This window comes from Tinamus guttatus, unplaced genomic scaffold, assembly GCF_059628265.1.
Source record: "Tinamus guttatus ecotype Peru unplaced genomic scaffold, ASM5962826v1 Tinamus_guttatus_pri_ptg000296l, whole genome shotgun sequence".
NCBI classification, from domain to species: Eukaryota; Metazoa; Chordata; class Aves; order Tinamiformes; family Tinamidae; genus Tinamus; species Tinamus guttatus.
The window spans coordinates 434,093-456,496 of NW_028288830.1; the positions used below are offsets into that span (position 1 = coordinate 434,093).

Sequence of the window (22,404 nt, forward strand, 5' to 3'; positions counted from 1 at the left end):
AACTTCAAAAGAGCAGCTCTATTTTTTATTTGTGGCAATAAAAATGACCACACTGGAAATAATTATTTGGCTACTGCTGAATCCTATTTTCTTGTTTTGAGTAAAAGTCAGCCTTATGTTAAAAATAAATGTAAAGGGAGTGAGTTTTCTATGATAACCTCCTTGTCTATGACGTTCAACAGTGGAGGAACCGGACTGGTTGCACATCCCCTTCTCCACACCAGGCTGTGTGTGCAGGGGTAGCGCTGGGTCGTAGGCAGTCGTACCGGAGTGTTGTGCTTTAGTGTTTTCACAGGGTTTAAGCCAAAACAGAGCTGTTTGCTCCAGCCCACGTGGCTGAAACTGGCATCAAGACCTTAACCTCAGACTGAGCCACAGTTGGTCTTTGTGAGAACATGCAGCGGAGGTAGGTGCCCCTCTGCTGCAGGTAATTGTGTCTGTTGTTAACTAACCTAGCGTGAAGGGTATGTGCTGCACTTCTATTAGGAATGTGTCCAGCCTCAGCTTCTCTCTGTTAGGATTTTTCATCCTTTTTCCCTCTGTTTTTCTGTTCGCTGCCTTGGCTGATGTTGTACCCCTTCTTCTAAACCTCTTGCTGGCTTCCTGCCCTACTCAGGAGGAGGTTGGTGTAGGGCTGTGGTTCGGGAGGCCTGGGGAGGTGTGAACACAAGATGTTTCCACTCCAGCAACATTATGTGGGACTGTCCCAGGTGGTCTTAGCAAGTGTTTGACCAGGAGGAATCTGCTGCAGCACCCAGGTACTTGAGAGCTTGAAAATCGGTTTCTCTTTGAGCAACAGAAAGGGAAGAAGCACAAAGCCTCTTTCTTTTTGAGAGTATTTTTACTCCCCGCTGCCCTTGCAGTGAGAGCAGAGAGAGACCAAATAGACTGCTCAGCTTTTAAGGAGGAAGGAGAGGTGGCTGCATATTCCCCTGGAGCAGAGGTGAGCATCTCCCCATGCTTAGGGCAACGCACGGGCTGCGGTGGGTGACATCTAGACCCCATTTTCAAAGCTGCCACTGCCCATCCTCATCCTCTGCTGTCCCCAGCTGCGGCCGTCCCTCCTGGTGATGGAAACCCTGTTGTGTCTGAAGTCAGTGGTGATAACAAGGGGCTGGCAGGATGATGATGAAGACAAGGGAAGACACATCACCAGATCCTTCGTGGAAAGCAAATGCGTCTAAACACAGACAAGCCGCCCTTCAGTGAGAGAGGCAGGCGGAGAGACCCGGAGGCTGGGGGAAGATTTATTTTTAACTGCAGTGTATTAAATAACATGCCCTGAAACGCAAGTAAGTTAGAGCTGTGGATCCAACCAGGAGAGCTGCGATGTGGCCGGGGCCTCCCCGCAGTCACTGCTGCTCTCTGCACCCAGGACCGTGGCTGGGATGGGGTCTTGTCCGCAGAGCCACCCAGCTGGAAGGGTGGCTTAATGTTTAATGACCCCTATTACAAGCTTTGAGGGATCATTGTTTTCTTTCAATATAAAGTGTCAAAGGGAAGAGAGGCTCGGAGCTGAGCTGCATCATCTCCAAGCCTAGCTGGTAGTTCAAGAAAATAACTGTTCCCTGCATAGGACTTGTTTAAAACCAAAAAGAAGTTGTGATGAAGAAGATGGGGAGGAAGGAGAGGCACTGAAGGCGGCTTTGCACCCAGAGTGGTGCAGGTTGGTGACAATCTAGGCAGATGCCAGTGCCGGCTGGGACATTCTCAAAGCACGAGCGCACCCAGCGTTTGGGATGCGGCCTGCACGTGGCCACCTGCCTAAACCCACCTCTGCCTTCGGGATAGAGCATCCCGCTGAGGTACCCATGACCAGAAGAAAAGAAAATGTTTTCTAAAGCTTCTGACAGCTCCAGGCGCTCCACACAGGCTCGTGCCCATGGTGGGAGCTCAGCGGCTGCCGTCTGGTTTCCGGAGACCCTGGAGAAGCAGAGACGGATCTAAGAGGGGAGCCGACCTGCTGTTAATGGGGCCCATGTTCGGTGAGTCGTAACCACGTCCCCGGTTAACAATTTGTGAATTTAATTGAGTTTGCCAAGGGGGTTGGCAGGGTGGTTGAGTTAGCACGGTTCCCTGCCTGGTGGCTAACAGCCCCCAAGGGCACTGTCAGAGCTGTTTCCTCACTCCGCAGAGCCCAGGTGTGATGAGTGGCCACCCAAATCCCTAAAACAAAGGGCTTTTCTACTCGAAATGAAATCTGGTCCAGGATCTAGAAAAACAGCTTCCCAGCCAGTCCCTACCGAATGCTCCTGTCCCAGCAAGGATGATCCTGGCCAGCTCGTCTCCAGCGTGGAGCCACCCCCGTGTCCAGGTCCCCCAGATCAGTGCCGGAGCTGCGCTGTGCTGGAAGCGCTCCGAGCAGGACAAGACGGGATAATCGCTTCTCCGACACGTGCTTTCCCCTTAGCCTTGCCTGAGTCGTTTCCCTCAATGCAGCATTTTCCCCTCTGCAAAGGCTGCTTCTGCACTGGGGCAGCTGCAACGCAAAGATTCACCAGGCAGCAAAAAAGCAGCAAAATGGCACCCAAATCCCTCCCCATGAGGGGAACGGTTTTGTCCTCAGTGTCACATAGCCCTTAAATCGCAAGCGCACCCCAAAGCCTATGCAAGTCTCACCCACCACCCCACAGCAGAACCTGCTGGATGGTGGGTTCTGGCTTGCTGGCTTTCCTGGCTGGATGGCAGAGCCCAGAGGGTGGTGGCCAACAGGGCCCAGTGTAGTTGGAGGCCTGTGGCCAGTGGTGTCCCCAGGGGGCAGTTCTGGGCCCAGGGTTGTTCAACTTGTTCATCAATGACTTGGATGAGGGCACAGAGGGCACCCTCAGCAAGTTTGCGGATGACACCAAACCGGGTGGAGTGGCCAACACTCCTGAGGGCTGCACTGCCACTGAGAGGGACCTGGACAGGATGGAGAGTTGGGCAGAGAGGAACCTCATGAGGTTCAACATGAGGGTCCTGCTCCTGGGGAGGAACAACCCCAGGCACCAGCACAGACTAAGGGTTGACCTGCTGGAAAGCAGCTCCATGAAGAGGGATTTGGGAGTCCTGGCTGACACCAAGTTACCCATGAGGCAGCAATGTGCCCTCGTGGCCAAGGAGGCCAATGGGCTCCTGGCTGCAGCAGGAGGAGCGTTGCCAGCAGGGCCAGGAGGGGATCCTGCCCCTCTGCTCAGGGGAGGCACCTGGAGCATTGGGGGCAGCTCTGGGCTCCCCAGGACAGGAGGGACGTGGAGCTGCTAGAGAGGGTCCAACGTAGGCCCACAAAGATGATGAAAGGACTGGAGCATCTATCATGTGAGGAAAGACTGAGCGAGCTGGGCCTGGTTAGTCTGGAGAAGAAGACTGAGAAGAAATTTGGTCAACATGTTCGAGTACCTGAGGGGTGAGTGTAGGGAGGAGGGGGCCAGGCTCTTCTTCATGGTGTCCAGTGACAGGACAAGGGGCAATGGGTAACAAGCTGAAACCCAGGCAGTTCCACCTCCATGTGAGGAAGAACTTCTCTCCTGTGAGGGTGTCAGAGCCCAGAGAGGCTGTGGAGGCTCCTTCTCTGGAGATCTCCAACCCGCCTGGATGTCACCCTGTGCCCCTGCTCTGGGTGTCCCTGCTGGAGCAGGGGGCTGGACTGGGTGATCTCTAGAGGCCCCTTCCAACCTCAACCGTTCTGGGATTTTACTGGGGTCATTTGGGACCCACCATGGCCTGGGCACATCCCGGGGTCACCCCATGGGTATGGGGACAGGGACAGAGGGTCGGTAACTTGGGAGAGAGAACAGCACAATCACAGGAGGAAAAAAAACCCAGGGAATGCGTTTTGCACTGCCACCCTTCCCGGCCCCCCAAGCTTCCTCACCACTTTCTGCCCTGCCCTTTCACGAGAGCTTTTCACACCGTTTCCGACTGCTGCTCAGCAGCTAATAATGAATTTTGATAGTTAACAATAAGCAAGTGATAATTTCTAAAAGAATGGAAAACAATTATTCCCTCTGCTGGGGGATTAGATGACATTTAGGCTCCCCTTAATGGCCAGCTAATTAAATTACATGAGAAAGTGAAAGGAATCTTATTTTTTTGGTGTTATTGTTAATTATGAATTTGTGAGCTCCAAAGGCTAAATGATGATGGATTCTGTAATCTGTGGCGCTTTCAGCTATTCCCCGCGATAAGATGACAACCGAGCAAGAATGGAAGTGGGTGCATTTTAATTTCTGTATCGATTCAATCGCAGCCGGCTGCATTGTGATCTATTAAGGGTGATCCGCCGGAACCGATGTTGACTGGCAGGCAGGCAGCTAAAGATATTTAAAAAACAGAGAATCATTGTTTAAGCAAATATGTGTCATTTCTGGAGGAGGTGAGGGCAACTGTGCACCCTACTTGAACATCCCTTCATTTTCAGAGTCACGGGAAAGGCTGAGGTTGGAAGGGACCTTCGGAGATCATCGAGTCCAACCTCCCTGCTCAAGCAGGGCCACCTAGAGCGCACTGCCCGGGATCGTCTCCATGTGGGTTTGGAACGTCCCCGAGGATGGAGAACCCACAATATCCCTGCGCAACCTCTCCCAGGGCTCAGTCACGCTTGTGCTAAAGACTCGTCTCTTCATCCAGGTGTTTGATGAGTGAGTTGAGTGATACTGGACCCAGTCTTGACCCTCGGGGCCACCTCTAGCTACAGGCTCCAGCTGGACTTGGTGCCCATGATCCTACCTCATCCCTCCTGCCTGGCCGTGCTGGACACCAGCTCTTCCCAGGCTGATGCAAAGTCAGTATCCCTAGGGTGACAGTGCCCCAGCCGGCAGGATTTGGGGCTGATCCCGCCATGAGGATGGATTGCCCTGGGATCTGGACTGACTTCCAGCCTCCCCAGCTTTGGCCTTGCTGCCACCACGCGCATGCAGATCCCGGAGGGCCAGCTCTGCCCCTGACCCGTTCCCCGACCTTGGCCTTGCTGGGCCGCTTGGCTGCTCTGGCCTCTGCCTAATTAGTGGCTCATTAACGTGGCTCCCGCAGAGCTGCATCCCCGGGGGAAGCAGAGCTATGCGGAGCGTGGCACAAAATCCAGCTGCCCATCAGATTTTATCCGGACCAAGTAGCCTTTAACTCTCCAGGGGAGAAAAAATATGTATTTATTGACAGCTGCAAAACCAGGGATTGGCTTCCCACGCTGGTTTTACCCCTTGGGTGCTTTTTGGTGAGTCTAAACCTATTTTTTCCTCTTTTTTGACTTTCTCAAGACAGTCAACAGCAATTCCAGACCGGATTACCCCAAGACAGGGGTGGTTTGTTTGTTTTTCTTTCTTTTTTTCTTTTTTTTTTAACCTCTGCATAAAGGCAAACACTGCTCTGATTCCGCAGCCGTTTGGAGGTAGAGGGTGATGTAGCGGCTCTTCCCAGGTGGGATCTTGGGACACAGTTTGGAACAAACTGCCAAACAACTTTGGACCTGGGAAGTCCCCAGAACTATCTGCCAATATCCCTGTGTTCTTCCTATGGCTGCCGACCTGCTCGTGCCTGGGAAAACGCCTCAGTCCTGCTAGTGAGGATATTGCATGGCTGAGATGCCCGAAAAAGTTTATCCCAGAGCTTCCAAAATAATATATATATATATATATATGTGTGTGTGTATATACAAATATACATATACATACCTATACACACACTATATATATTTATTTTGGCCTTGCAAGACAGATGCTGCAAACAAAGCAGGGCTCTGCCCGCCGCAGCGGGCACGGGGACCAGCCCACGGCCCTAACGAGAGCCCAGCTGAGCCCAGGCTGTCGCCTTGGGGGTGCGGGGCATTTCCATGTGAACAAAAACCAGAGAAAAGGGAAAAAAAAAAAAAAAAAAGGAGGCGATATTAGAAAAGAATGGCTTCTCCACAAACAATGCGTCTTGGGTACATCAAAGCACTTATCTTCACAGCTTCCTCCCATCTCTATGAATGAATAATGCGGCCCTGATTTAATTTCCTCCTAATATTTCCCCCGTAATTTGCGTGTCAGCTGCTTGCTGCTTCTGCAGACAAAATGCTGAGGGTCGTGGGGTCTGGGGGGAGGACGGCTGCTCCTCAGCGACCCGATGCTTCCCCTTTCCCACCCGTGGGTGAATAAAGTTGTCCGCTCTCCTCCCAGAGAAGCGGCTTGACGTGGTGTATTGACCTTTTTAATCTAAAATTGATTCCTTGCAAAACTCCGCCGGGTTGAGCCGGCTGCAGCCTCGTTGCCGTTGCACGGGTGTTTTCACTCGGGCTGTTCGCGCTGTTGTGCGTCGTCGCTCTGTTATTGACTGGAACGTCTTGTGCCAACGGGAAAGGCTTGGGCAATGGTCAAAGATGTGTTGAGGGGAGGTTGGGGCCGGGTCATTTTTGACCCAGGGGGAGGGTTTAAAATATCCCCTCGCTCGGTTTGGCTCCAGCCATCCCGGCTCTCCTGCTTAGGATGCGATGCCCTGGAATTTTTGTGGTGTGATTCTTGTGTTCACAGCATTTCCTGCATCCACCTGGGTTTGGCCTTCCAGCACATGCCTGGGGGGACCAACAGCTCCCTGCATGGGCAGGGAGAGAAATTTCTACCCCAGGAAATGTAGGAGAAGCTCTGGGGGTGGTCACTGCCGTCGGCTGCTCCCAGACTGGTCTGGCTTCGTCCTTGCAAACCCGGAGGGCCAAGGTTAGGCCATGGCCACATAGACACAAGCACAAACGCATCTGTTAGACCCTGGCCCAGCACAGGGCTGGTGCAGAAGATATTTGCTGGGGAAAAGAAAAAAATCGGTGCTGAGGTTTAAGAAAATACAGAACTGAAAAGCAGCAAATTGTTCCCAAGTATTTGTGCTTCTGGCTGACACATAAAGAGCAGGTTCCTAAAGCTCTGGCTGGATGGAGAAGCACCATCCCAGTTGCTCAGTTACTCCCTGGCAGATTTGTGCTCTCCAGCTCCCCAGAAGCCACCCTGGCAGAAGGACAAAGGCGAGGGCAGGAGCTGCACCCTGCCAGCCCCTCTGCACCCACCTCCTTGCCCTGTGTCCAGGCTGCCAGAGCCCTGTGTTGGGGGGACCTCAATGGGGACTCCCGGCTGCTGCTGGTCCCCTTTGGCCAGCAGTGGCCCCCAGCCCTGGGGACCACGTGCGGGCCGAGCGCTGGAGCCTGCAGCGGGGATGGCCCGGGCTCTGCCGCGTGTCCTTCCCGCGCGCCCAGCACCCCAGGGTGCTCCTGGCGGTGGGTGACAGCGAGGTCTCCGTGTCTCGGTCCCCGCCACCATCCGCGCTCTTCAGAGGCTGCCGGGGGGGAGGGAAGAACCAGCTCTTTGTACTCGGGAACCGCTGTGATTTAGCCCTGCGGGTCCCCCCCCTCGGCGCGGGGCGGAACGCGAAAACGCCGTTAGACCCGAAAGGGGAGATAACGCCCGAGCGCGGCGCGACCGCCCGGCCGCGGTCCCCATCCCGCGGGAGGCCGCGCCGGGGGCTCCGCTCCGCGCCGGGGCGGAGGCGGCCGGGCCCGCCCCGACCGCGCCCGCCGCCGCCGCCGCCCCCGGGCTGTGCGGGAGAGACAATAGAGCGGCCGGGGCGGGCGCGCTCGGGGCATGGGCGGCCGGAGCGGCGGAGGCTGCGGGCGATGCCCCTCGCGTGAGCGCGTCCCGCGTGCGCGCTGAAGCCGCCGCGATGCGGGAGGCGGCGGCGGCGCCGCCGAGAAAGTAGCGGCGGCGGCGGCGGCTGGAGAGCGGCGGGACACGTCGCGGGCGGCCGCCCGATGCTCCCGGAGCGCCGGGGGTCCTGCTGGCCCGCGGGAGGCTGCTGAAGAGGAGGAAGGCGCCGCCACGGCGCGGGGAGATCGGCGGCTCCGGCTGGGAAACCATGGGGAAATGCAACGGGAGGTGCACGCTGGTGGGATTCTGCTGCCTGCAGCTGGTAAGGCGCGGGGCCGCGCTCATCAGCATGCCGGGCTGGGCTTTGTGTGAAACGGTGCCTGGCACCGGGGCCCGCTCCGTCTCGGCGGTGACCTTGCTGCTGGACCAGCCCGGGGATGCTCTAATGCGACCCCAGATAGATAGATAGATAAATAAATAACTAAATAAAAGCACCAAGGGGGAATGTGACAAATGTGACCCTCCTCCCCTGCCTCAAGCCAGTGCTCGCTGGAGTTGCAGAGAGAGGGATGGATTTGAAACAATTCCCCGGGTTGCCAGGGCTGGGAGATATTTCTTGGGCAGGTGGGAGCTTTGTTCACACCTGCAATCTCTGCCCTCCCGGTCAGCCGTGCGCCGGGTGGCTCAACAGATGCTCTGTGGGGTTGTGGGTCCTTCCAGGATGGGCTGCCCTGAGATGTGGCCCTGGCGAAACTTAAAACCGCAGCCAGCGCTTTGCAAACTCTCCTGCCTTCTAATGGGACCCGTCTGCTGGTGGCTGGAGGGAGCCCGTGCATGTGGGGAAGCGAAAACAGGCAGGTTTCACTCCAATCGGGTTGTTGATATTGGCAATAATTAGGTGTCATGCTTTTCCACTGCACACAAATCAATCTCCATCAGGCTGGCACCAGGCTAGGGACCTGGGGGGACACAGGAAAGGTCCTGGTACAACCAGAACCCAGGGGCTTGTAGTTAATAATCAAGGCGCTTTCCCAGGTGGGTGGGTTGTTAACGGAGAAACCCGACAGTGAAGAGGCACCTTCCGACCTGCCTGGCTGCCAGGGCTCTCCGATGACTACCAGGGATTCGCGGCAGTGAGGAAAACAGAGCGGGAATTGCCCAAGTGCTCATTCCGCAAAGTCCCTGTGGGTTGTAAGGGATGGGGAATACTGGGGCCACCACTGCTCAGAGCAGCATTGATGAAGGCTGCAATGTATATGATTGAGACTGCCTCAATATCTGCTCTCGCGGAGGCTTTGGTGGCCTCCTGCCACCAGGCAGCTTCTTCCCTTAATGCCGTTGGTCTTCCAACACTTTCAGCAGCTGGAGAGTCATTCGCTCTCTTCCCGAACGCGGTGAACATCTTTCCCCGGGTCAGGGCGAGCGGAGCAGCAGGTCCAGCAGGGCAGAGGAGCAGCAGGGACATCCAGGGGCTCTGTGTCCCTTTGCCCGGCGCTGGCGCGTGGAGCAGCCCCGTGGAGCAGCCCTCGCTCTGGGTCCTGCCAGCTGCAGCCTTTGCCCGTTCGCGCCCGCAGCCTTCCCCTCCTGGCTCCGGTTTGCTCCGTAGAGGTTCGCTCTGCCATTTGCTCATGATCTCATTTATTCAGACCCGCCGGGTATTTTCCTTGCGTAGTGGGAGATTCCTGGCTCCCAGTCACTATTTTTTCTCCAACACTCAACTCTCAAGCAGCTTTGGTGGCATCTCCTCTGCGGGGAAACAGCCCAGGTCTGCAGAGAGAGGAGGTTTGAGGGAATCTGTTTTAGGGGGGAAATGAGTTGTCGTGAGCTCCCCGGGTCGGGCGGCTGCGCAGAGGAACTTTGTGTTACGGATGGGAGCTGGGACAGCAGCGTCCGGCTGCTGCGGCAGCGAGGACGGGCGTCCTGGAAGGTGGGCTTGGAAATCACCCCGCCATGGGGATAGCTCCGTGCTCCAGAAATGCAGATTCCCACCTGGTCCCAGGGGCACATCCAGGTGGATTGCAGGAGAAGGACGCTGTCCTGGGGGTCCCGGAGAGCCTGGATGCTCTGGGTGGTACAAATCACCCTGCCCACGTGGCCACTGGGCAGCTCAACCATGAGCTGCAAGTCCCTAAACCTTGGACTTTTTTGGCTTCTTTGTGTCAGTTTTCACTGGGGTGGATGATTCCCCGGCTCCAATGCCGGCATCACCTTGGCTCTGTGGCGCTGCTCCGTCCCCGCAGCCGATGTCACCGCTGATGCAGCAACAGCCCTGCTCTGCCTGGGGGGGATCTGCCTTCCTCTCCCGCCGGTCCCCGCAGGTCCCCACCTCCATCAGGTCCCCACACCCTGATGTGGTCCCGCACCAGGGTCGGGTCCCCGCTGCTTTCACCCCGGCGGGTGTCAGCATCGGGATGCCCCTGTCCCGGCAGCACCGTGGATCCGGGTTTACCCCGGTTTTGGACCGGAGTTGAGTCCCCACAGTGAGTTTTCCCAGGTTGGCTGGAGTGGCTTTGGCCGCACGCTTGGACCCACCTGTTATCCCAATGTTCCCAGGTCTAACCCTGGTCTATCTCAGCAGTAGAGCGTATTAGCACTTTGATCCTAGATTTTCTCCCTTTAGATTCCCAAATGACACTTCACTGCCACTCTAAAACTTTAACACATACCAGGAGAGCCAGCGTTGCCAATGGCAGGTGTTCCCATCCACTGGGAAGGGGCTGAAGATGGTCCCTCCTGCTGATTTTAAGGAAAAGGCTAATACACCAATGCGTCACTTGGCAGAGCCCTCGGGCCTTGGGGACACCCTGGGAGTGTCTGCAAGGACGAAGTGGAGTAAGGTCAATCTGCTCCTTTTACTCCTGCCTCCAATAATCTAAGAGCCAGGAGCCGCCTGATGAAATCAGCATTTCGGGATGAGGAAGGGGACGTCTCCGTGAGGCCTCCAGGGCCATGGGCAGAGAGCGGATTTTGCTGCTTCATCATTGCTTATTAGAGCAGCCTTTCCATGGGAAGCCCGTTGTTGTCAGGAGAATTTATGTTTTCTTTATGGGAAGATGAAAGCTGCTCAGCCGAACGGCGAGAATGAAAAATGAAGTGGCTGCTAGAGCCAACCTGCACCAGGAGCTGTGGAGTTGAGGAGCGTTTGTTCACTCTGAACACTAGTGATGGAGCAAAGAGAGGATGAGGACCTGGGGAGCATTTCCAGTTCCGTTCTTTTTTTTTCCCTTGGATGTGTTGGAAAAGCTGCACTCGGGCAGTGTCTCCCATGCGGGTAGCCGGCTGTGGATCTGTCCCATCCCACCTGGCCTGAGGCCTGGAGATGGGCACGGAGAGCCCCCGGATGCGGTCCAGGATGCAGCACTGCTCCTTCCCGCAGCAGGAGCTCCGGGATGGATGAGCTCTGGCTGCTCCAACAGCAGCTCCTTCCCCTGATGCCTGCGGGAACCTTTGTCCATCCGCAATTCCCGTCAGCAAGAGGCGGCCGGGGCCGGAGCAGAGCCCCAGCTGCCTTCCTGCCGGCGCGGGGCCTGAACTCTATATATGACTTTTCATTTACGCAATTAAATGCACAATTAGGTATAATTACCGGTGCTCCGTAGCTGTGACTGTTGGTAATGGGCACGTAATCTACTGCTGTCGCTGCTTAGATGGCTGCAGCTCTGCTCCCAAATGCTTACGGGAAGCTTTCCCATTTGCATAATAGCCTTGGAAATCAGGATTCGGGGGATGCTGGGGCACACGGGGTCCTCAGCCCAAGCTCCACGAGCTTTCCAGGGGTCCTGCACCCGGGATGCTCCGGGAGGGATGCTGGAAGCACGTGGCTTTTGGGCATCGCCTCACCAGGAAGGGCATCAGGGCAGGCACTGAAAGCCCAATTTGTCTTGTAGCACCTGGACAATGGGCACTGGCATGAGCATGCATCATACTACATATATATATGTATAAATATACATATATATCCATATGCATATCTGTGTTTGCATTATTCATGTCAAGAGTGTTGCCTGTCTGCTCTCGAGGTGCGCGTTTGCATAGGCACAGCCCTACGGTCCTCAATTAAAACAGCTCTTCGGGCTCATTTTCCCCTTTTTTCCTCCCACATTTGCAGGGTGGTGCTAATGCACAACCCAGAGCATTAAAGGAAGTCGTCAAAACTCTCCCAAAATTGCTAATTCCAGTTTGTAAGGAAGCCAGGAGCAAGGCAGAGAGCTGGAAAAATGCTCCTCTTTCCCGTGTTCCTCTGGGAAGCGGGAGAGAAGGACAAGGATTTGGGATGAGATAAGCTGAACTCCACCATGCCAAAACCCAAGCATTTGACATAGGCAGGATGGCCAAGGGCCAACCAAATCCTGTCTGTTGGGACCCTGTCAGGAACCCGTGCAGCTCCAGGAGATGCTGCCGGGAAGGATTCGGGCTCATGGGTTGTCTCCAGCATGAAGAAATCGAGTCATTGTTGACTCAATGTCCTGCACTGTGATGGGCAAGACGGAGAGGGAAAGGGATGTTCTGGATATCCAGTGCCAGATTCTGGGAGGATCCTGGGTCTGGCCAGTGCTGGGAACCTGGAGGAAGCCGGAGCTGGCAGGAGTTTGGGGCTGGAAGCGCCGCCACATCGGGAGTTAAAGGTGTCCCGGGAAGCGGTGGTGGTGGAAATGTGAGCAGGGTGGGAAAACCCATCCCAAACGGCACGGGAAGGTCAGAGGAGACAGGAGAGCTCAGGATGCAGCTGCCAGAGAGGTTTCCCCCACTTCCAAGGGACTGTTCCTTGCAGTTTTCAAAATCAACATGTAACAGCCTGGAAAAATTGGAAAGGGAACACCGGCACCCAGCAGCTCAATCATGTTTAAATGGGACGTTAAAGCCCTGACTGGTTTATTAAGAATATTAATAACTGCTCGCGTGTGCCTGGCTGGGGAATTTGACACGTTTGAGCTTCCCGCAGCACGACAGGAGGATCCGTCGGGGGGAAAATTGCGATGCCACAACCGGGATAGCGACTCGGCACCAATCGCCAAACGGGCTGAGCCCAAAGCAGGGCTCTGCATCCTGCCCGATCCTATGGAAAGAGCCACGTCCTGACGCTGGGCTGGGGTTTGGTCAGGAATCCCAGCACCCGTGTCGCTCGTTGTCCAAATGGGGGTCTCAAATGGAGCAGGGGGATGTGGCCGCCCTGCCCGGGCTCCGTGCCTTGACAACGTGCGTGGGGGACACAAGCCAAGGACAGGGATGCTCTTGTCCGTGCTGAGCTCCAGAGCCATCCTCCCGCCCTGCTCCCAGCTTAATTGCCTTAATTAGGGCTGTTGAAGGCCAGTTTTGGGGGTCAAGACATGGGCAGATTTGGGGTGACCTGGGAGCAGCACCAGAAGGGAAGAGAGGGGACTGTGTCGGGGAAGTCCGGGTGCCTCCTGACCCCGGATGCTTCTCCAGCCTCGTGACGCCCTCCCGGCTCCAATTATTTTTAATTTGCCCGTCAGCACAAAGGGCCGCGGGGCCGGCGATGCTCCTGGCAGGAGGCAGCGCTGGGGCGCACAAAGCCCAACAAGCCCCCGCTGGGCCATGCATTAAACATGGGGCAATTAGTGCCGCTGGCAGCCCCGTCCATCCATCCGTCCGTCCGTCTGTCCCAGGGATCATCCCCAATGGCGGGGGAAGGGGAGCGTCAGCAGCCCCTTTGCTGCTGTTGTTGCCGTCGCGTCCCCCATCTCCACCCGGGATGGGGTTGGGATGGACCCTCTGGTCCTGCGGGATAGTCCTGGGGTCCTCTGTGTGCTGGAAAGGATCCAGGGCTTTCATATCATAGAGGGAAATTACCCAGGAAGAGGGAAAATCACCTCTTCTTGCTCTCCTTGTCCATCCCCATGGAAGCAGCATCCGTCCTTCCAGCCTGTGGAGCTCATGGGCTCTGGAAGCGGATGGGCAGGATGGGACCGTGGCTCCATTCTCTGGGGTCCCCACGGCTGCGCCAGTGGCATGAGCTGGGCATGGATGTCTCCAGCACGTGTCCGCACTGGATCTGGCTTCTTCCGCGATGATTCCCAACGGCAGCTGCGGGATCCTCCACGGGCGTTTGAAGACCAGGACCCCAGTCCATGTGAGGCTGCTTGACCCGCTCCAAGAGGGAGCCAAGAACCTGGAAGGAACATGGAAAAACTCCTGGGGAAGACTTTGGGATCAGCCTGGTTTAGGAGATGTGACCACGGTCCAGGGGGACACCAAGGAAAAGAAATAGGGAAGAGGAAGGTGTTTTCCCCTTGGAAGAGAGTGAACATGTGCCTCGGAGATGGGAAATTGCTGTCAGATGGTGCCCACAGAGCTGAACTTGCTCCTTTAGCTTTCTTCGGCCATGAGGAAGACTCCTGTGCTCTTCATCTCCTGGCGAAGCTGAAATCCTTGTGCTTAAGGGGAAAAGCAATGCCAAGGAGCAGGGCAGGGAGCGGTGAATATCCATCCTGGAAACCTCCTGGCACTGGGTTGCAGCAAGTGCTTGAAGTGTCCGAGGAACACCTGGGTCCCTTTCCTTGCTGGGAGCCTGAGGAAGAGGAAAGGCCTGTAATCCCCAGGGATTTCCAGCTTGGAAGGTGGGACTCAAGGAGCCTGCATCGTCTTTGCAATATTTTTTTGGAATTTTTATAGGAAAAGGCAAGAGTTTAGGGAAAGGACAGACCGCCAGGGTTGCAAAGGATGAGATGAATCCAGTAGGGAGCGGGCAGCAATATTTGCTGAATTAGCAACAAATCCCAAATGTTCCTGTGGGAAAGAGAACAGTGTCCCAGCGAGGTAGACAGGGTGGGAAAAGCCCCTTCCCAGCAGACAGAGCATCTTCGCAGGGTGGGAATGATGCAGCCGGGCACCACTTTGCTCCTTTTCCATCAAATCGCTCAAATTCCATGGAAATCTGCAAGGTTTGAGTGCCCAAATCCCCTTTTCCCAGTGCAGTGGGGATGCAGGAGCATCTCCTCCCTTTCGGATGCGGCCCCTGGCACTGAGACCCTAGGGAACCAGATGATTTTTGGCCCCGTCTTGGCCGCGCTGTCGTTGTTACCGGGCAGATTCCCTGCTCCGATGTTTTTTTTTCCCTGGCAGCCAGCGAGCCGGGAAGGAGGTGCTGCTGGTTGCCATAGAGATAAGGTTGCCTTTAATCAGTATTTCTTCCCTGGGAGAATTGATTACGAAAGGTGTCACTAAATAAGTCAGTAAATTAGATTTTTTTTCCTTTTTTTTTTTTTCCCATTTCTTCCCCCCTTCTTCCCATCGGATTATATTAACGTTGGCTTTGAGGTGCCCGCCACGAATCCGGGGTGCAGATGTCACCTGGAAGACCTGAACCAGCGGCATTAGCATGGAAATTGCCTCTCAGCTTAATCCGCTTCCAAAGGGCTCCGCTTTACCGGAGCCCCAAGCTCCGGCCCAGCAGGGGCCACCCAGGCCAGGATTCGAACCTGTGGCCTGTGCAACAGCCGCTCGGCTTTTTGTCTTTTTTTTTTCTTTTTCTTTTTTCCTGAAACACCACAAAACTGAGCTGTTGTTGAGCAAAACTAGGATGCTCGGGGATGGCCACAGGCTCTTGGATGCTGCAAGTGTTTCCAGGATGTTTTTCAGCCTGGATTGAGTCCCAGTGTCACTGTTTTTTGGGATAGGGGGGTTGCTACATTTTAATTTGCAGCCTCCAAGGAGAAGAGTCTGGAAATTTTGCCAATTACTGAAAAAAAAATAAAAAAGATTACAAATCTCCCCAGGGCAGTGCCCAAAGTCCTGGGGGTCCCTGTGGGTGCCACCTGGGGACTGGTGGCATTTTGGAGCTGCCCTGCCTGGAAATCAACCCCAAGTGGGATATGAGCCAAATCCAGCCAGGTTTGGGGCAACCATCGCTCATGTCTATAGGACTCAGATCCTGCTTCCCATTTAACCCCCTTTTTTTTTGGAATCTCGGAGGGTCTAGGTGCTTTAGGGGGGCACTGGTTGGAAAAGTGGATGATGGAGGGAAGGCAGTTCTGACAGTTGCTCCGCCACTGCTTTTCCTGGATAAATTCCCATTGTGGTGTTTTTTTACCATCCCTTCCCATGGGAAAACAGTTTTCCTACTGGGGGGCGCTCCCGGCTCCGCGTGGCAGCCACTGCTCCGTCGCAGCAAGGGGAAAAACCGGGAATGGGGCGGCAGGAGCCTCAGTCGGAGACGCCCCCATCCCGGCACCCACCTGGCCCCGCACCCATGGGTGCCCCTGGGGGCAGCGTCTAGACGGCGGCTGCTTGCGTTGCCATGGCAATGCAGCAGATGCAGGAAATTAAATAAATACCCAGGGGAAAAAAAAAAGGAGAAAAAAGAGGCGGGGGGAAGCAATGATCTCTATCCTAGCGATGATGCCGAACCCTCTGTTCCTGATTTCTCCCCTATCCCGGCCACATTGTGCCAGAGCCTGAAAGGGCCCGGAAAAGAGGAAAATGCATTAAAAAGAACTGAATCCCACTTTCCCTTTCTGGCTGCCCAGCCAGGAATTTTTCGGGTTATTTGGGAAGGGCCCTTCGCTGCCGGCAAGAGGCTGACGGAGGGAAATGCGGATTTTTGCCCTTTTTACTGCTGTTTAAGTGGGGTTTTAGCAAAGCAGCAGCGGCGCAAGGTGGGTTTTCCTTCGGGATGGATGCAGGGGGTACGGAACGCTGGATCCGGTTCCTGACCCATCCCCGCGTCCCCGCAGGTGGCAGCTCTGCAGCGTCAGGTCTTTGACTTCTTGGGCTACCAGTGGGCTCCCATCCTGGCCAACTTCGTGCACATCCTGGCCGTCATCCTGGGCATCTTCGGCACCATTCAGTACAGGTCCAGGTACCTCATCCTGGTAGGTAGCCCCGGGTCCATCCGTGCGTGTCCCGGGGCGCCCGCTGGTCCGTGCGGGTGCCCGACGGAGCCCGTCTGTGTCCTGCAGTACGCGGTGTGGCTGGTGCTCTGGGTGGGCTGGAACGCCTTCATCATCTGCTTCTACCTGGAGGTCGGGCGCCTGTCGCAGGTAAGGCTGCCTCCCTCTCCTCCTCCTCCTCCTCCTTCTCCTTCTTCTCCCAGCCTCCCTTGCTCTCTACCTGCCTTTCTTGTCTTCCTCCTCCTCATCACCATCTTTCCTTGATCCCTCCCTTCCTTTTACCTTGTCCTTCCTCCCTGCTTTTGTCCTTCCTCCCTTCTTCCTGTCTTCCTTTTTTTCCCTTCGTCCTAATTTCTGCCTTCCTCTCTTTCCTTCCTCTTCCTTCCTCCCATCCCATCCCATCCCATCCCACCAACCTGCTTCCATCTTATGCCTTCCAACTCCTTCCTCCTTCCATCCCATCCCTTCCCATCTCCCTCTTCCTTCCTTCCTTCCATCCCATCCCATCCCATCCCATCCCATCCCACCAACCTGCTTCCATCTTATGCATTCCAACTCCTTCCTCCTTCCATCCCATCCCTTCCCACCTCCCTCTTCCTTCCTTCCTTCCATCCCATCCCATCCCATCCCATCCCATCCCACCAACCTGCTTCCATCTTATGCCTTCCAACTCCTTCCTCCTTCCATCCCATCCCTTCCCACCTCCCTCTTCCTTCCTTCCTTCCTTCCATCCCATCCCATCCCATCCCATCCCATCCCATCCCATCCCATCCCATCCCACCTCCTTTCCTCCCTTCATCCCTTCTGATCCCATCCACCTCCCTCATTCCCTGGGGCACATGTGGGGTGCTGGAACGCCCCACGGCACCCAAATTTGCCCACGATCGACCCTTGGGAGACCCCAGCCGAGCGCCTGCTGCTCCTGCCGGGATCCCCGATGGATCCGTGGGGCAGGAGGTACCCCGGGAACGGGGCTCCCACCGTGCACCATCCCGCCGCAGGAGCGCGACTTCGTCATGACCTTCAACACGTCCCTGCACCGCTCCTGGTGGATGGAGAACGGCCCGGGCTGCCTGGTGACACCGGTGCTCAACGCGCGCCTGGCACCCGAGGACCATCACGTCATCACCGTCACCGGCTGCCTCCTGGACTACCAGTACATCGAGGTGGTGAGCAGCGCCACGCAGATATTCCTGGCGGTAAGAATATCCTGGGAATGGGTGTCAGGGGGTCCTCAGGGCCCCGCTGGTCCCGATGGAGCCCTGGGAGGGCGGATGGCACCCGGGATCCCCTCCTTGCCCGTGATGCCAACAGCTCCACAAGCGACCTGCTGGGATTGGTTCTGGATTCGGCATCCCCCCGGCACAGCTCCACCAGAGCCAGAGAGAATAACTTCTCATGATTGATTATCACTAATACCATCATAATTGCTATTATTGCTATTCCTACTGATGCTATAATTAATATTACTACTCATGCTATTAATGCTACCACACTTATTATTGCTGCTACCACTCCTATTACTTTTACTACCACGACTATTGCTGTCATTACTACCACTAGTACTAACCCAAGTACTATTACTACTGCCACTATCATTATTGCTACAAGTAGTACTACTGTTACTATTGTTACTATTGCTATTGTTATCATTACTACTCTTGCTATTACTACAGCTACTACTATTGCTATTACTATTACTACTCCTATTGATGTTATTGCTACCAGTATTGCTATTGTTACTGTTATTGCTACTGTTGCTCTTAGTAGCAATACTATGACTATTGTTATTGCTGTTATTAACTCTCCCGGCCTCGCGAGCCTTCGGCCTCCCCATCCTCAGGGTTGTGGAGCTGCGGGGGGAAGCCCCTTGTCACCCCCTGCCCTGTCCCACGCTGAGCGGCTCTTCCCGGGCGCTCGTGTCTTGCAGCTCTTTGGCTTTGTCTACGCCTGCTACGTCAGCAAAGTGTTCCTGGAGGAGGAGGACAGCTGTGAGTGCCTTGGCCTCGGGAAGGGGGATTCAAGCGGAGTTGGGGGTATTTTTTCCGTGCTGGGTGGTGTCACTGCCTGCTTTGACTGTAGTCGCTCCCCCATGGGTGAGAGTGCCCGGCAGCGATAATGCAGCCCCGTTAAACGCTCGGCTGCTGCTAATTAATTAGACCGACTGGCAGCCTCCGCCGGGGGAGTGGAGGCAGCGAAGGCTGCACAGCTGCTCCCCGCGCCCGTGGCTGCCGGATGGGCCCTGGGCACCCCCACGCGGCAGGTGCTGGGATGCCGCGTCCAGGCCGGGATGCTGCATCCGGCACTGGGCACAGGGATGGTGCCAGGATGCTGCGTTGCACTGGGATGCTGCTGGGATGCATCGGGCAGTGGGCACTGGGATGGTGTCAGGATGTTGCATTGCTCTGGGATGGTGCTGGATGGTGCCGGAATGCTGCATCACACTGGGATGGTGTCAGGATGCTGCATTGGACTGGGATAGTGCTGGGATTTTGCATCCAGCATTGGGCATTGGGATGGTGCCAGGATGCTGCATTGGACTGGGATAGTACTGGGATGTTGCATCCAGCATTGGGCATTGGGATGGTGCCAGGATGCTGCATTGGACTGGGATAGTACTGGGATGTTGCATCCAGCATTGGGCATTGGGTTGGTGCCAGGATGCTGCATTGGCAGTGGGTGCTGGGATGCTGCTGGGCTGCTGTATTGGCACCAGGATGATTCCGGGATGCTGTGTCTGCCCTGGAATGCTGCATATACACTGGGATGATGCTGGGGTGCTGCATCCATTGCTGGGTGCTCGGATGCCGCTGGATGCCACATCCATGCCAGATGCTGCCAGATGCTGCATGGGCACCAGGCAAAACTCCTGCATTCAAGCCACTTTTAATATTATAAGCCTGAAAACCCAGGAAACTCTTCCATGGGGGGCATGGGGATGCAGGAGGATGTCGGGATGGGCGGTCACCTCCCCGCTCCCCATTCTGTGCCCGCAGTCGACTTCATCGGCGGCTTCGACTCCTACGGCTACCAGGCGCCGCAGAAGACGTCGCACCTGCAGCTGCAGCCCCTGTACACGTGAGTCGGGGGCTCCTGTCCCTAAGGCTAAAATGCCACCAGGCTCCAACAATCCCCCGGATCTGCCAGGTGCCCAAAATCATGGATGAGTTAAGGTGGGTTTGCAAAACCCAGAGGGCAGTTGCAGGGAGGAGGAGTCGCCCAAAGTATTTTATTCCATTTTATTTATTATATTATTATTTTATAATGTTCCTCTTTTACTTTTTCAGTGGCAAAAGGTGGTGGGATGGGGGGGGTAATGGGGGTGTCCCTAATGCCACCTCTCTGCTTTGCTCCCGCAGATCTGGGTAAGCTCTGTGCACCCAGAGCCGCCGCTGCCAGCGCGAGACCCCACAAATCCCTGGATCCGAGCCCATGGAGATGGATACGGCCCGAAAGAAACCCACCCTCTGCCCCCCCGTCTCCATCACACCCCGAGAACACGTCCGAACGGAGCGAGTCCAAGGGATTCCCTGGATGGGCAGCTCCCAAATGTGGCTGGCAGCTCCCGGACCACCAAGACCTCTCTGAGCATCATTCCCCCGGCATGGGAATGAACAACCCTCTGGAGCACCGAGGTTCCTGCGGCGTTTCCCACAGGACCAGAGCACACGTCTGCCTCCCGCTGCACCCCATTTTCCTCCCTTTTCCCTCCTTTTAAATTGAGCACCATGTACTTCTCCAGGTGGAAATGGGCCCTTTCCAGAGCATCTCGGCACTTTGGGATATGCGGAGTGTTTTGCCAAGGACTCAGGACGGCCAGAAAACCTGGGATGGGGGTTAATTCCTCCAAGGAAGTTGCAAACTTGCCAGTAGGATAAAAAACATTGCCCGAGATCCCATGCGGCCGCTTTGCAGGCACTTTCTCAGGCTCCGGAGCCGCCGTTTGGACATTGGAATTTGGCAATATGGACGCTGCTTTCTACACGGCCCCTTCGCGGCCGTTTTAATTAATATAACGAATGTTTTTATTGGAAGTGCCTGAGCTGGTGGTTTGTGGCGGGTCCCATGGGCTCTTCCCGTCATTCTGTCCCAGCGTTTGCGTCTCTCCCTCAAAGCCGCCCCGGGGTATCCAGTACCTCGGTCGGACACACAGATGCGCTGGGAACTTGCGCAGTGTCACTATGCTGTCCCCAGAGTCCAGGGTAATCTGGACTCAAAACACGGCTTCCCAGCTAAAATCCCCAGTTTTCCAGTTAAAATGACCAGTTTTCCCATTAAAATCCCTGGCTTTCCCGCTCTCGGTCCCAACGCCCCCAACCCTGGCAGCCCCTCCAGGCCCTGGCTGCCTTTTCCCAGCACGAACATTCCGTGCCAAACACCCGGCTCCATCCCAGCACGTGTGGCCTCCAAGACGCGCGAGCGGCCGCGGGGTCGCCAATGAAAATTTGGCAGCAAGGGCTTGGTTTTCACTTTTTCCTTCCTACAAAACCATGGTTTTTCCATGCCCTGGGGCTTTCTCTTTTAGTCTATAATCATAAAAGCCGGCAGAGTTTCACCCAGGGGTGAAGGAGATGCCAGGACTTTGAGGCACAAGGCGAGTGGGACAGAGGCCTCACCAACTCATTGCATCTTTGAGCAGCTGAAGGGAGGGCGGAAAAGGGCCAGGAAAAGGGCCAGGAAAACAGCTCCTAGACACCCGAAAGGGCTCTCCCTGCCTCCAAATGCTGCCGCTGCAGCAATTTTGGGCCCATGGTTCGTGGGTGGTTTTCTGTATGCCGAAAAAGTGGGTTTCCATCAGTGCTTGAAAAAAGGGCAGGATATGATCCCGCTCCTTCCTGCTCCTTCCCTGATTAAACAAAAGCTCTTGGATACCCCCTGCCCAAAATGGTGGGGGGGAGGCGGCAGGGATGGATGCGTGTTGCTATGGCAACGCCAAGGCCATCCGGCCATGGGGAGCCGTTGGGAAGCGGGTCAGGATCCGCCGGCGCTCCGGCCATCGGCTCCATGGAGCCAGCCCCACCACGGGCACCTCGGGCCTGGCGCCGTCCACAACAGGATTTCCATTCCCTTCTGGCGTGAATCCCCTTTTCCACCGGCGCCAGGGAAAGCAGGATGAGGCAGAGGGCTGGAGGGGGCTCCCACATCCCTGTTCTGACAACAGGGGGTCAAAGGAGGATTCTTTTCTCCTCCAAAATCACCACCTCCAGGGTGGAGGAAACATGGATAAACACCCGCTTCGGGCAGCGAGGATGGGCCCTTCCTGGGAGAGGCCATGGATCTGCGCCGGTGCCGGCGGATTCAAAGTGACAGTTATGGGCAGAGCCCTAATATGGAGAAACACTTGAGTTATTAGAGGTTTTTTTCTCTTGAACCCATCAATGGCAGCAGAGGGGAGGGGGCAGCAGTGGCCGCTCTGTCTTTGCCATCACAAAAATTCCATGTCCTTTAGCAGATGGATATTGGATGGCCCTGGGAAAACAATGTGATTAAGGGATCAGGGAGATGCTATCACTCTCCACAAGAATAACCCAGTCAGGAGGAATAAAAACATGCCATGGATACGTATTTTCCAGGTAAATATTGTGGTGGGAATGGATTGGAAAGTGGCTCAGGACAGGGCATCCACGGCAGCTCTTGGGTTTGGTTCGGACATGGGAATTTGGCTCTTGGTGATGCTGCTCCATGTTTGCTGCCAGTGAGACCCTCTAGGAAGCGGAAAACTGGGAATTGGCTCTGCAGGTGATGAAATCGTGTTTGGTTGGGGCTGCGGATTGGGAGGAAGGGGCTGATACTGGCCCCCACATCCGGATGCGATCCAGTGACCAGCATAGAAACCCCATTTAATATTGATCGGAAAAACAATTCCCAAATTCGTAGCATGCTCTAACATCTGGTATTCAAGGTGTCTCCAAGGCTCTTGGAGAGCAGGACACGTCACCATCTCCATGCCAGCAAGTGGCAGCCAGCGGAGC

The 22,404-nt window shown here is 55.6% G+C and overlaps 1 protein-coding gene across 2 annotated transcripts; it reads left to right on the forward strand.

The window, feature by feature from the left end:
* The first annotated feature begins 7,830 nt into the window (after positions 1 to 7,830).
* Positions 7,831 to 19,855, forward strand: NKAIN1 (sodium/potassium transporting ATPase interacting 1). 2 transcript variants are annotated; one of them, XM_088527936.1, is made up of 7 exons: positions 7,831 to 7,905; positions 16,277 to 16,414; positions 16,502 to 16,582; positions 17,434 to 17,631; positions 18,363 to 18,423; positions 19,429 to 19,510; positions 19,792 to 19,855. In XM_088527936.1, exons 1-7 carry the CDS (start codon positions 7,852 to 7,854, stop codon positions 19,799 to 19,801), a joined length of 624 nt encoding a protein of 207 aa, XP_088384062.1. In that variant the 5' UTR covers positions 7,831 to 7,851; the 3' UTR covers positions 19,802 to 19,855. The 2 variants fall into 2 exon arrangements, with proteins under 2 accessions (XP_088384062.1, XP_088384063.1); XM_088527937.1 differs by having other exon boundaries at positions 17,434 to 17,601.
* Positions 19,856 to 22,404: the final 2,549 nt, after the last annotated feature.